Below are 14,934 nucleotides of genomic sequence, written 5' to 3'. Positions count from 1 at the left end.
TTCTTAGGACCTACATGAAAATTCTCCCCACATTGGTATGCCAGTAAAAACTAGGTTACCAATAGGTTTACCCTTAAGTGTTACGTTTAAACTTTAAAATAAACTGCCTCTTCTATGTCAGACTGGAATATTCGGAGAGCTGTTGAAAAGGGGAAATAAATCATCCCTGTACTTAACTCCAGGTGAATTCTCCACCTCTTCTCACTGATGTGGTAGAATTTTTAATTTAATACTTGCATTCAGAGGCCCAAGCACTTCAGTGAATTCTTAAACAGAAGACTCATCTATGGCTGTTACCTCCTCCCAGCAGCTCACGGTCCAGCCCATGCTTAGCATTTGAAGGAAAAGGCTGGTGGCCAAAGCCAGTGTATTCAGTTTTTGTCCTCAGGTTTTAAAATGTGTGCTCTTTTCATATTTTTATTCATATTCTATTCATGAGGGGTTGTGTCAGCTTTTTACAGATAGAATTATATGTTGCAAATTAGTTTGGGGGATAATTTATGCAGAAAAAATGAGTTAATTTACATGCATCTATTACCCAGAATAATGAGAGAAGACAGAGTATTTTGAGTATTCAAGAGTTGATACCTAATGCTACTGAAACATTTCCCCCCAAGCCTTGTGAATGGAATAAATGTTTTATGAAATTATAACTACTGTCCTGCTTGACAAACATACTTAAATAAAGTATTTAGTAGCTGACTTTTTTTTGTTAATTTTTGTCTTTCAACTACATTATAAGCTCCCAAGGGTACATGTTGTGTCTCCATTTATTATGCAATTAAATGTCCTGCAGATAGCTTTGCCTTGCTGATTCTGCACCGTGCACATCAGATATACATGTATCTTAAGTTTGAATAATTGTATCTCATGTAACTTGGAATTCTTGGACCAGTATTCTAAATAAAATGCTCTCAGTACTGTGTGTGTGTTACCAAGCCTGTCCATTTACTTCACGAATTTATAATAGTCCTAGTGAATTGAGGACAGGCTATCGGAGCAAGGAAAAAATGAATTTTTTTTTCTTCTAAGCAAGAAGATGAAGACTAGGACCCCCAAAGGCACCTCAGCGCTAGTGCTCTAAGGTCTTTTCATCTTGAGGAAAGGATAGCTGGAGCTCAGGAGCTGGTCGTCAGTCCACTTGCAGCTGTCTTGAAGGAAGAACACTGGGATGAAGGGAGTTTGGGATAAGCCACGCCCTGTTTTGTCCTGTCACTGTTCCATCCCTTTGTTACAGGATAAGGGGTAAGGGATGGCGGCCGCTCTGACACTTCCAGAGGTAGGTGATGGAGAGGTGGTTGTGGAATGGAACTGCTTAATCTGGAGAATACTGGCCAATCTGAAAATGCAAGCAAACTGTCAAGTGTTTAGCCAACGCGCTACATACCGTAGTAGTAAGGACAATCCATTTCCTTCCTTTATCATGTGTCACTTGTACCTTATGATGCTGGGTTTCAGGCTTCCTTTAAAGCTCATTTATGTTAGCCAGGAGGTGGTGGCACACGCCTTTAATCCAACACTTGGGAGGCAGAGGCAGGCAGATCTCTGAGTTCGAGGCCAGCCTGGTCTACAGAGTGAGTTCCAGGAAAAGCGCCAAAACTACACAGAGAAACCCTCTCTTGAAAAAACCAAACCAAACCAAACCAAACCAAACCAAACCAAACCAAACCAAAGCTCATTTATGTTAATTTCTATTAGTAAATTCATAATGCTTCACAGAGGTGATCAGAAAACTGTATGACATAAACTTCTATTCCTTCCCAAGAAAAGCAACCTTTACCCATCTATCCAATGCTCTACATGAGGTTTGAACTATAGGTGAGGTTAAAATTCCATCAGCATTCTCTTGCTATTGAGAGCAAAGCCAAAGTCCCGTCCTTGGAGTACAGCCTAAGAATGACTGTCTTTGGGATGGCTCATCCTCTTTCTGAGTGATGTAGTGATTGCATCCCTACTAGCTGCCACATTTATAACATCCTTCCCAGAGGCCCTGGAAAGAGGAGGTAGGAGAATTACCTCCTCATAACATCAGTAAGGAGGGAAGGATAAATTACCATGCTTTCTTAAATATTTGACCTCTTTTTTTTTTTTATGACATTTTAGGAGTCTGATGACCTTGTTGAAATGGGCAAGCTGTTGGGTACAAATGTCACCGATATGGGGTGGGTCCCACTCTACTTTGTCAAAAGTTGTGGGACTTTGTTTTTTCTCGGGGATCTGTTAGTGCTGCCCAGGATGCTCATAGACTTGAGAACCTCCCGAGTAGTTGGGGAAGTTATAGAAATGTACCACAGAGAGATCCAATGAACCCCTTCCTCGAGTCTATCTTTAGGGTCCTAACACGAGAGTATATTTAAATACAAAGCACAGGAAACACAACTAAACAGATCGTCTAAGATTGGTCTCCTGCCCACCGTTGTTTTTAGCACCAGGTCTGTCCTGCAAGATCACCTGACAAGTTGTAAAGTTTTCCTCCTGGAGACAAGTTCTTCCTCTGGCTGCCCCTATGGTGGCATTAATTGTCATAGCAGAATGTTCCTGGAGAAACTTTAATTTCTTGAAGGTCCATTCTTTCAGTAGTCTGACGGACAAAGAAGGAAGTAAAATGTGTGTACTTTAGAATGTGTTTCTTCTTTCCAGACAGGCCAGTGGCGTGTCTTTTGCTTTCTTTTTTTTAAAATAATGATTTTATTTGTTCTTTGAGAATTTCATACATTATATTTTAATCATATTCTTTTCCCTCCCCAACTCCTTCCAGATCCTCTCCCATCTCTCTATCCACCTAACTTTGTAGCTAGAGTTTTCCTGCCTTGCCCACAGTCAGGATAAATCTTTGTCACCCGCCAGTCCCACAGCCCCTCACACCCAACCAAGTAAACACAGAGACTTATATTACTTACAAACTGTATGGCCGTGGCAGGCTTCTTGCTAACTGTTCTTATATCTTGAATTAATCCATTTCCATAAATCTATACCCTGCCATGCGGCTTGTGGCTTACCGGCATCTTTTCATGCTGCTTGTCAGGGTGGCGGCTGGCAGTGAGTCCTTCTGCCTTCCTGTTCTTTTATTTCTCCTCTCTGTTAGTCCCACCTATACTTCCTGCCTAGCCACGGCCAATCAGGTTTTATTTATTGACCAATCAGAGCAACACATTTGCCATACAGACCATCCCCCAGCACAGCCAAGTGCAGACCATCTCAGACACCTGCACTCAGGCTTGTGGTCCTAATCATCCTCTATGCGGACCTGCTGGATAAAGCCATGAGGAACCTAAGAACGGGCTCCCACAGCACATACAGAACATCCCACAGCATAACTTCATCTTCTTTCCCTCTCTTAAAACAAACAAACAAACAAACAAACAAACCAAAAATCAATAACAACAAAAAACATGGAATCCAGTTTATGTTGTATGGCTCCTCCTGAGCATGGAGCCTGCCATGGAGTGCAGTTGTTATATCTCGTGTTACTCCATCAAAGAAAACGGATTTTCTTTTCCCAGAAGCTATCAATCATGAGTAGCTTCTTGGCCAGGGGTTGCTGGGATTTTGCCTGGTTGGAGCTCGTGCAGTATGTGCATGTTGTGAGTCTCGGTGAGGTCCTATGTGCATCTTCCCTGTTGTGTCTAGGAAACGCTGCTTCCTAGAAGTCATTCATCACCTCTGGTCCTTACAGTCTTCCTGCTCCTTCCTCCTGCTCCTCTGCAGAGATCCCTGAGCTGTGAGCCGAGGGTGTGATATAGACATCCCATTGAGAGCAAAGCATCCCACGGTCTTATTTTCTGTATGTTAACCAGTTGTGGGGGTCTGTGTTAGTCACCATCTACAGCAGGAAGAAACTTCTGTGATGGGCGTTGAAGAATGCACAGACCTACGGGTACAGCAATGTGTCATTAGGAGTCCTTTTGCTGCTGTGTGCGTTTAGCATGGTGGTTCTCAACCTTCCTGATGCTGTGACCCTTTAATACAGTTCCTCATGTTGAGGTGACCCCTAACCATGAAATTATTTTCATGGTTGCTGCTTCATAACTGTAATTTTGCTACTGTTATGAATTGTAATGCAAATATTTTTGGAGCTAGAGATTTGCTGAAGGGGTTGTGACCCACAGGTTAAGAACCTCTGATTTAGCAGATTATGGTAGTAGGTTTTCCCCTGGGGCCCATGATCTATCTAGCCTCATTGACAGTGTCATGTGGGCCTTAAATCCATTTTTTAAAAAAAGTGTTTGGTTACCCCCATAACATTTCTGCCACTATTGCATTAATGGCCACGTCTTGCAGGCAGTTTAATTATTGTAACTCACAGGTTAATAGTGAGGCGATATTAATGGTTACTTTTCTCCTTCCATAGCACGTGTAGCACCTTCCAGCACTATGAACAGTAGCTAGTAAGGGTGAGTCTTCCAGGTAAATCACCCGCTTGATTTTCCCGTGCTCGATGACATAAATATGGGATGTCTTCAGCAATCTGGAGGGTAACCAGTAACATTAGCAATAGTGCGATGTTATGAGACACCACTGGCCAATAACTCAAAAAGATGTAACCCATTCCTGGTACTGGGGATTTTATTTGGTAGTATATGGTGTCCGTGATGTACTTTTTAAATCTTTTTTTTTTAAGCCCTGTTTTAGTATCTAATCCCTTTTCCCCTGAAACATGAATTCTAAGCAGTGTCATTTCTTATCTGTTCTCAAAATACCTCCAGCCCACGCCCCCCCCCCCCCCCCGTCGTGGCTTCTGATCTCATTCAAAGGAGTGCATCATTCAGTAACCTCCGAGAAGAAGGGAGGCACATGGGAAATAATGTTTTGTGGGAGAAAAGTGTTATCAATAATAGCAGTTTAGAAGTTTATTGACATAGTTGTGAGAATGAGCATAAAAAGAGAAAGTGAAATATTAATTGGAAAGTAGGTACGATCTGCCTGCTCTTTTAGAGGACCTAGGGGCTATTGGGGTGTCCTGGGCTGTGCTCTGAGAATCAGTATTTGTACTCGTTACTTTTCATGTTGCTATGACAGGAGCCCTGAGAAGAGCGACTTAAGGAAGAGCCTCCTTTGCCTCGCAGTGTGAGGGTGCAGCCCATCAAGCAGAGAGATTGTGGTGGCGGCATGAGGCAGCTGGTCACATTGTGTTTGTGGTCAGGGAGCGGAGATGTGTGCATCCATGTTCAGCTCTCTCTCTCTCCTTTGTTTAGTCTGAGACCCCCCCAGCCATGGGATGGTGAGCTCACATTTAGGGTTACCCCAATCTAGGAACTCCCTCACAGACATTCTCAGGTTTGTCTGCTAGGTGATTCTGGAACCTGGCAGGTTGGCAATCAAATGCTGACTCCCAGTGTTCTGGCGGTTTTCTGCTGTGCTGGTTGGATTTTCCAGAGGAGACTTTCTCTCCTGGAATGCCGACCATCACCGTGTCTGATGCTCATCTCTTGTCAATCGTCTGGAGCTTGGAGGGGAAGAATGCTCTACACTGACTTTATGCCAGGTACTGGCGTGGTGCTCATAATCAGCTGTCCTGTCTCCATCCGGGAATCTCGTGTTTTACGGTTCAGTTTCTGGCACCTGGTATAGAAGGTCAGAGTCTTTTCCTCACTTTGCCTCACAGAAATGCAAATAATTCTAACTACAGGCTTTTATGAGCTCTGTCTTGGGGAAACAGTGATTTATCTCCTTCTTTTCTTTTCTTTTTTTTTTTTTTAATTACATTTCCTCCAATTGTTGGGTAGCTTTTTGGGGTCAGTTTTAAGTACCTAACCCTCCATCTGCTTTCCGGCATTTGTCTTTTCTTTTCCCATTTTCCTTATGGGCATATGCCTTTAAAACAAACAAGCAGGGGCTGGAGAGATGGCTCAGCGGTTAAGAGCACTGGCCGCTCTTCCAGAGGTCCTTAGTTCAATTCCCAGCAACCACATGGTGGCTGTCAACCATCCATAGTGAGATCTGGCGCCCTCTTCTGGTATGCAGCATACATGCAGGCAGAACACTGTATACATAATACATCAATCTTAAAAAAAACAAAAATAAAAACGGACAAGCAGAGCTTTGTGAAGTCTGCTGTAGGCTGGGAACATGTGTATACACACAAAGTGCCCTCTGGGCTTAGAAATCCTAACGGTGCCATTTGAATGGACGTGTCCCTAGTATTTGTGTTTCATGTCATCACACTGTATTGGTGAGGATGTACACGTTTCTAGAGGGAAGAAGTCTGGGGACAGAATACAGCACATTGCTGAGCAGTAGCCACTGATTGAGAGGACGGAGAAAAACAAAGATCCCGAGGCCTCTTGAAGATCACCTCACTGGCAGAGACTATAGACTGTAGAGACTCTGGAAGTAACTGGAGGAACAATGCACAAATACCTTTGTCTGTTCTGAGGGCCGACCGTGATGAAGGTCGTTAGCAGCTTCTTCAGGCTCTTTGGCAACACACCAGTTCTGAGAGTCACCTGAGCAGGGAAGGAGCTGGGGGACCAACCCTCCTCAGATGGCAACTTTGAACTGGAAGGCTTGGGAACACCCAGATTTCCGATTTTTTATTTTACCATTTAGATGTGTGTTTATCTAATTATTTATACTAATCGCTCCTACCCGATGGGTCCCAGAGACTAAACACAGGTCACCAGGCTTGGTGGCAAGGGTCTACCTGCAGAACCATCTGTCTGGCCTCAACATTCCGATTTCTGATTCAAGAACAGTTGGGTCGCACTGAAGAACGTGCACTTCTAGTCAGTTCCTGATAGCCAGTCTAGAGAGAATTACTCTAAGACCCGACCTATAGGCTCCTCACAAGAAGGAATTAGGAGAATGCCTGCCATTTATAGTACAGTGGGAAAACCCTTTAATTAGATGAAATTTCAACATAAAGAATAGATCTGAGGATGCGAAAACAAAATGCCAGGTGGTATAGGCGAAATCCCATAATGTCACATGCCTTGAACAGCACAGGTGTGCACTTGGTACTTCTGGTTTTATTTGTTTGCTAAACTGTTTTTGAGAGTTAGTAAGCAGACATATATACCTCTCCTATGCAGTCAAGTCTGAATCTCAGTGCTATTTGGAAGTGTTTTTTTTTTTTCTTTCTTTCTTTTATTTGTGTGTATGGTGTCCACACAGCATGGGTACACTTGCCCATGCAGGTACATGTGGAGGCCAGAGGTTGGCATCCGAATGTCTTCCTTAGCCGCTTCTATCTCGTGAGACACGATCTCTTCCCTGAACCTGCTGGCCAGTGAGCCCCAGGGATCGGCCTATCGCTACCCCCTCAGTACTGAGGGTACAGATGTCATCACAGCCAGGTTTGTAGGTAGGTGCTGTATATATGAACTCAGGTCTTCATTTGTATGCAGCAGATATTTACACAGTGAGCCACCTCCCTATCCCCTGAGGGAATTTTGAAGGTACAATTAAGTTTCTAAATCAAGTACTTTTTAGAAAGGAGATTATGTGGGTGAGCTTGATTTATTCAGGAGTACCTTTGAAGGGGAATGGACAGAATAATAAATAACAGAATCGGAGTATTAGAGGGTCTTCATGAACGGAATTCTCACTCTGGCTTTGAAGATGGAGGGGAAGAAACACCCATGGCCTTGGGGAGGAGCAGCCGCTGACAGACTAAGTGGGTCCTGTGGCCTGCAATGTCAAGGGACTTCGGAATTCATTCATAGCCACTTGAACCTCAGGTGAGATTGCAGCCAGTAACACGATGACATTAAGTCTCATTGCACAGTGAAGTGGGAACTTGCCATCTCAGGCCCAACTTCTGACCTACCCGACTCTGACAATACCGAAATTTGATGCCTTTGACCCCTGCCGGTTCATTACAGCAGCCACAGAACACAGCATCACAAGGTGTCGACTACTGTTCGTTAAATATTTATTTATTGATGTTAAGTCCACATTACAACAGCATAACAATCCAAAGTATGGGAGTACTTTTTTTTGTTTTTTTTTTTTCATAAATACAACATAAAAGGCGGCAAAAGAATGCTAGCTAATCCCAAGCCCAGCAAATTAGCAAAAAAAAAAAAAAAAAAAAGTCACATTCAGAAAAATTTGGCAAGTATGATATAACATGGGTCATAATTCTAAACAGAGATAGGTCCGTAGGCCCCTGCATGGTTACTTAAATCCCCCGTTAGCCGTGTGTCTGTGGGCAGAGACTGGCACCACACTGTGTAGGACACCTGCCACCCTGTGCTCAAGCCTGCTAAAACTCGGTTGGTTGGTGTTCTTACAAAAGTAGAAAGCTGTACATGTGAAGCAGTAATACAAAATATATGGGGTGGTTACAGGTATAAAATTGGTTTAAGAAGTACTATGTATGAATGGAGTAACTGAGCTAAGAAAGTTCCACACTTTTATAAATAATGAACGATAGATACGTTTCGCATGAGGAACACAGTGTCTTCTTTTCGTAGCAAAGTACCTTTAAAGCCTCATGTTTCGTACTATCAGGCCAGATTATTTTCTCTCACTAACAAGGGAAAGTATTGGTTCCGACTTCAAGTTATCAAGTCTGGTCAGAATCAACTCCATTTAGCCGAGGCAGAATCGTGCATGCAAAAGCCGGTCTTTGCAGCTTGGCCTTGTAGATGCTCAGAGCCTGGCCCTTCCTCAGGCTCGGTTCTGTGGCATCAGGGAAGTGAAGGGAACTAGAAATTTCCGTTCACCACCTCTTAGTGCCCACGGAAAGGAAACTCATTGTAGCACAAGCTGGTTTCTGTCTCTCACGTCTCCACTGCCCTCTGGCAGACTAGACCCTATTAGCTACTTCTCACTTACGCCATCCTTGCAGTCTCAACCCAAGTCCAACTTACTCTACACACTAACATCATCAACTACTACACACTTCAGCTACATGGAAGTCGCCACCGCTCATGCGCTCCAGACTTCCAGATGACCCCTGGAGCCCTTGGCTGGTTCACGGCAGTGTCTTTGCATCTATGTTTTTTAGGTTTAAAAGAAAACCAACGAGGAGCCTGGCCCACCCCTGATGCTTTCCTCTAAATGGATATGAGATCCCTGTGTGGGTAGCAATTCCTTCCTTCCTTCTTTCCATGCCTTCCAAACCCGTTGCCTCCAAATACTACATGCCTTGGTCATTTGGGTGGTTCGGATGCCTCTTGTGGAATGGACTGTAATACAGATCTGCTGTCTCCAGAACAATTGAAGTGGCTTAAGTTTAAATTAGCCTTTTAGTTACTATGGATTGTAAGTAAGCTTCGTACTGAAGATGAAATCGAAGGCAAGGAACTCCTTCTTTCTGATTTAACAGGAGCGGTTTGCAAAGACAAGGCATTCACTCGGATTCCTCATCACTCTCCCACCCTTCCCTATTGCACGTGGTTCAGGGTACCCATCCGTAGACACTGCCCTTGAGAGTCACCGTAGTATCATCTGTCAAACATTTCACACCGCCACATTACAGCACCCACAGCTTGTGTTTGAAGGCACTTGTAGATCGCTTAAATCGTGGTCACCTTTGAAGAGTTGACTGACTTCTTTTGGCATTTTAGGCCATTTTAACCACAACACTTCCAAAAGTTTTAACTTGGACAACAAATGTGAATTTTCTGTGCAACGTGTACATTTTGATAAGCATCACCTACTTAGATTCCCTATCAAGTAAGAAAAATAGGATTTTGGTGGTTTTTTTTTTTTTTTTTAAATTTCTTAAAGTCAAAAGTATACTTCTGCCTTTTACACGATGTGACAGAGGAGTATGTTGGTCGAAGCAATGGCGTTGGGTGTTCGGCTTCAGCAGAGGTGCTGGTCACAGGTCCTCACTTTCTACCAAGCCGCTGTTGAGCGCCAGCTGAGATGGACCTGCTTCAGGCTGGAAGGCGGCTTTGATGTCTAGTCCCTGGTCCGAAAGGGCCGCGTAGCGACTGGCCGAGGGCCGTACTTTTTTTGGCTTGGTGGTCGGTGGCTGCTGGTGCCACTGGGCTGCGGAGAAGGAGAGTAAAGGACGATTTTTAGAAGTCTAAATACACACAGACTGTCTTTCGGGTAGAGCCTTGGTGGCTCACACCTGCAATCTCAGCACTTGGGAGGCGGAGGCAGGAGGATTGTTGCAAGTTTGAGGTCAGCTTGGGTTGCACAGTGAGTTACATGCCAGCCCGGGTTTCAGAGCAACAACCTGTCTCTGAAAACAAAAGGCACACGCGCAGAATGATTGTCTTTTGATATATGTGAGCGGTCCATACATGTCTCTTTAAAAAGATTTTATTTTTTATATATGTGAGTGTGTTGTCTGTGTGTATGCACGTGCACTGAGTGTGTGCCTGGGTGTGTAAGTGTGTTGCCTGTGTGTATGCATGTGCACTGAGTGTGGACCCGGTGCCTGGGTGTGTGTAAGTGTGTTGTCTGTGTGTATGCGTGTGCACTGAGTGTGTTCCTGGGTGTGTAAGTGTGTTGCCTGTGTGTTTGCACATGCACTGAGTGTGTTCCTGGGTGTGTAAGTGTGTTGCCTGTGTATGCATGTGCACTGAGTATGGACCCGGTGCCTGGGTGTGTGTAAGTGTGTTGCCTGTGTGTATGCACGTGCACTGAGTGTGGACCCGGTGCCTGGGAAGCCAGGAGGTGCCAGAGCTCCCTGGTACTGGACAGCTGTGAGTGGCCGTGTGGTGCTGGGAACTGAACCCGGGTCCTCTGCTAGAACAGGAAGTGCTCTTAACTGCTGAGCTGACTCTCCATGCCCCATGTGTATGTTCTCTGTGAAAGAATGCACACAGCCCTGGTAGAGATGCAGAAAACGTAGAGGTCCTTCTGCATTTTACTTACAAGAATCACAAGTTACTGTCTATGTGTGGACATGGGACTGTGAAGTCAGGCTACATGGCAAGTTATTGCTCTTTTAGCAACTGCAGTGTTGGAAAAATCTCAAAACAGTTGATAAGCTTACTATATCTGATCCATCTTCCTCTCTCTTCTTTAATTTCTAGTTGGGAATTCTAGATAGATTTCTAACATTAATAAACTGAAAAGATTCAAGCATTTGGCATGCTTTCAAAGGACTATTACTTTCTTTAGCAGAAGTAAAATTTGTAATTTTTAAAAAATATTTTCTAGTGGTTTTTCATACATCAACACATCATATAATGCTATTGTACTAGCCTCTAAATAGAGCTGGTAGTTTTTAAAATTTAGGATGCATGTACACACAAACACACACACACAGAGTCAAGAATTTACTGCTGAAGTGCTTAAGATATATTAATGAGAAAAGCACTTAAGCTATGTAAGTACACATTCCAGAATCAAGGCACACACATTAAGACTGCAGCAGGACACCGTGAAAGGGTTATGATTCAGGAAGAGACGTTAGGAGACAGCCACTTGCAGAATACAGGAATAAGAAAATGTGAAAACCGCGTATGCCTTTGTCTACTGTTAACCCTTTGGGTGCTCAAGTGAGACAGCCGCAGTTGACTAGCCAGCCTAAGAAATCAACATGCACATCTCGCTGATCAATCAAAGACCCTGCTGATACTTGGGTGTTTGTTCTCCCGGAGGGGGTTCACTATTAATGTCGGGAAACTATAAACAGAAAGAGAAAGAGTAATATGAATTTTTTTTTTTGGTAAGCAAAATGCTGGAGTATAAACTTAGGGCATAAAGCTTAGAGTAATGTGATCTGTCGTTCTGATATCTACTTCTTCATCATTCAATGGGTGAGACGCAGTGAGCTGAAAGGGGGCCGCACTCACTGTAGACATCGAGCCTGGCAGTGCAGGACACAATGCCTGCTTCGTTCTTGGCGGACACGGTATACCATCCAGCGTCTTCTTTTGTGGCTCCCTGAATGAGCAGACAGATGTAGCCGTGATTATCCTGGTGCATGCTGCAGGAAGAGATAAAGTCATTAGAGCCCTAAATGTCGAAGAAGTGGCGGTGGACACGAAACATCCTTTTTAATTAGGTCATTGGAAACAGAATGGTGCCCGTAATAGATAACAGGATCATACTTATTCTGGAGAGGCGGCTAGCCCCATTAAGTTAATGGGAGAGTGGAGCAGGCCTCAGGAGGGCGAATAAATCTATGCACTAATTCCTAGAGGAGGACCTGTCTTTACAAAACCATTGACCAGGCTGTTGCTTACCAGAGCAAATGAATCCATCTCTTCTTTTTGATATACACATTTCAAAAATGCCATCAGGTTAAGCCCGAACATGCTCACCACATCCCAACATTGCTACCTACCACATCCCAACATTGCCACCTTCCAAAAGCTTAAACTTCCAGTTGAACAAAGGGTGACTTTTGTCTTGCATGGCCAGGGTAGCATGCTTCAACACACACTCTTCATCTAGCATCAGGACGACACAAGTTATGGGGTAGATGCAGCCACACTGCCAAGTCTTACCTTACTCGATCAGTGCTGTGAGTGAGCGATTCATTTTCTTTCTTCCAAAATATCTGAGGTGGTGGCGCTCCCAAAACTCGGCACTCCAGCCTCACTGGGTACCCATCGGCCACCCCTGTGTTCTGCAGCTTCTCAATAAACACGGGGGCCTTGTGTGCTTCTTTAGCTGAGGAAACACAAGATGAATTATCCATTAACAGCGTACAAAAGGGTCACTGCCAGGTTCTCAGAGGCTTTAGAAAGATTGAGCAGCCTCTTTTATGAGGCCATTTGCACGTCACGTGGTCAAGAGGTTAGCCCTCTCCCCAAGCAAGGGTCTATACGCTTCATTGCACTCATGCATTCCCTCAATTAATTCGAGAATGATGGGCCCACACAGCACCCGGACATCTGCTCCTCAGAAGCCCTCCTGACAGGCCTCAGAGATTCAGCCACTGCTGGCAGCTTGTGAGAAGAGCTCCCCTCCTAATTAAGTCAACGCGAGCTCACGGCCTTGACTCGCTGCTGCCACCTAGTGGTGACAAGTACTTCAGGATGAGGAGTCATTGGCGGCCTCCTGAAATGTCTTCTTTGAAGATTTAAGGTTGGAACTCATAATGCAATGAGACATTCCACAGCATTTAAAGGGTGGTGGTGGTGGTGTGTGTGTGTGGTGGGGAGAAATACATACAGGAAAGGCATGTTTATCTAAATTTGGCAATTTTAGATAGTTATCTATAAACTAAGGATGTACAGCCCGTAAATTACAAATTCTAACTTACATTCTTTGGAGCTATAAAGAAGATGACTTTATGATTATCTTATAGGATTTTATGATTTAGTCTTTTAAAAGTCATGGATTATTGTTAGTAATACTCTGAATATTATAAGACAATGGGAAACTAATTTCTTGGGCTACTGGTAGAAACAATTTCAGAGAAGGAATAAGGTGTTTAATTTCATCTGAGCTCCCGACAATGAATCCAAAGCTACACATCTTCCTGCACATTAACATGAATCAGGGTCTTTGCCATCAGATACTGGTTTGTGTCTTTTTTTTTTAAATTTATTTACCTATTATGTATTATGTATACAGTGTTCTGACTACACCCCAGAAGAAGACACCCAGATCTCATTACAGATGGTTGTGAACCACCATGTGGTTGCTGGGAATTGAACTCAGGACCTCTGAAAGAGCAGCCAGTGCTCTTAACCTCTGAGCCATCAATCCAGGCCCTCTGGTTTGTGTCTTACTGGCTGTGTCGTCACTGACAAACAGACCGTAGATGCCTCAGCATCTCAACTAGTGGGGCCATAACAAATCACAGCATCTTTAAGGATTAAACTGGAAAAATGCTTATGAAGGCCTGCACAGGAGGCATCCTACACAGTGAGTTCCGAGTAGCACACGGTATCACTGGCGAGCCGCTGGGATATTAAGGCTAGTTTTAAATGCAGCTCGTAATGCATAAACTAATATCTGCTGGTGAAGACCTTGATCCATGTCAGTGTGCACTACCCGCTCTGACATGAGTGCTGAGCCATGACCAGATGTCTTATCCTGATGGACAAATAAGAGCAATGGGTACATTTAACAGGAGAAAAAGAAACAGTTTGAATTTAGAGAAATGAATGAAATCAACCCTGCCGTGCAGGCAGATAGAATACTCTGCACAGCATTTAAAAGCCTGGTTAAAATGACAGCATCACCCTATATATATTTACCAGATTTCTGTGGGGCAAACACGGTTCTGTTATTAGAGTCGTCACCCTGGATTATATAGCCCAGACCTCCGCCCCGGCTTCATCCTCATTCTACTCTATTGCAGACGCTGAGTGGTTCACGAAGTGTTTGCAGGAGGCTGTCCTGAGTCTAATCCCTGCTCCCTAAGGGGGCCCCGGTGATGATCTCACAGGGCTGATGCCGGGCCTCGCCAAGATAACGTCCGTGACGGCTTTGTCAGTAGACCTGAAGGAATACGTACTATGCTTTGTCAAGCTTTGTGACAGCGAGAGATGAGGCCATCAACACCCTTCCTTGTGCCTTACTCCTGAGCACTGGTGGTATAAACGCTTCCATGAATGTCTTCTCATCCAAGGTTTCTCAAAGAGTCTAACTTCCTTGAACAGCACTTACACAGATCTACAGTACTGCTTTGAAAGCAAACGAGTGAATTTGATACTGAATTGAGTGTAGATGAGAACACTGCTTTAAGTCTTTGAGTTTTGAAATCGCTGTATGCTCTGTTAAAACAGTCCGTTGGACTCTCTGTATAAAGTTCCGGAAGCCTGTCTGTCCGTCACTCCCTCCCCATGTACCAGTAGGGCCTATCACAGCCATGAAAAGGTAAACTGCCCAAATCCTCTCCCATCTTTGCTGGGTTATGTGAGAAAGAAAAGATAAATAATAACGGTGATGCTGAAGTAAGAAAAATGGATGCTTCCTATTTGCTAAGCCTTATGATGTGCTTCCATTGTGCTTGGTCTGTTTTGTCAGCATTTTGACTTATTTTCTGCATTAGTTCATGGCGGAGAATTAGTTTTTGTGGAGAATTAGCTTTTGTGCCATTTGACTTGTTCTGGCAACAAG

The 14,934-nt window shown here is 44.0% G+C and overlaps 1 protein-coding gene and 1 long non-coding RNA gene across 6 annotated transcripts in view; one reads left to right on the top strand and one right to left on the bottom strand.

Moving 5' to 3' along the window:
• Positions 1 to 1,133: 1,133 nt before the first annotated feature.
• Positions 1,134 to 14,778, top strand: LOC121823397 (uncharacterized). The gene is made up of 2 exons (XR_013045277.1): positions 1,134 to 1,279; positions 14,174 to 14,778. It is a non-coding gene; the product is annotated as an uncharacterized LOC121823397 (long non-coding RNA).
• The window catches only part of Palld (palladin, cytoskeletal associated protein), a 413,911-nt gene continuing 406,833 nt past the window's right edge, over positions 7,857 to 14,934 (bottom strand). For 4 of the 5 annotated variants that reach the window (XM_006996647.4, XM_015989967.3, XM_042262652.2 and 1 more), the window contains 3 exons: positions 12,366 to 12,531; positions 11,709 to 11,842; positions 7,857 to 9,945 (listed from right to left, as the gene is read on the bottom strand). In XM_006996647.4, the coding sequence (XP_006996709.2) occupies positions 9,773 to 9,945; positions 11,709 to 11,842; positions 12,366 to 12,531 (473 nt within the window). In that variant the 3' untranslated portion in view covers positions 7,857 to 9,772. Of the gene's footprint in view, positions 9,946 to 11,491; positions 11,539 to 11,708; positions 11,843 to 12,365; positions 12,532 to 14,934 lie in introns of all 5 variants that reach the window. The other variant, XM_015989968.3, reaches the window with a different exon arrangement.

Source organism: Peromyscus maniculatus, chromosome 17 (genome assembly GCF_049852395.1).
Source record: "Peromyscus maniculatus bairdii isolate BWxNUB_F1_BW_parent chromosome 17, HU_Pman_BW_mat_3.1, whole genome shotgun sequence".
Lineage (NCBI taxonomy): Eukaryota > Metazoa > Chordata > Mammalia > Rodentia > Cricetidae > Peromyscus > Peromyscus maniculatus.
Note: the sequence above shows the minus strand (reverse complement) of the source record. Positions and strands in the feature narration are given on the sequence as shown.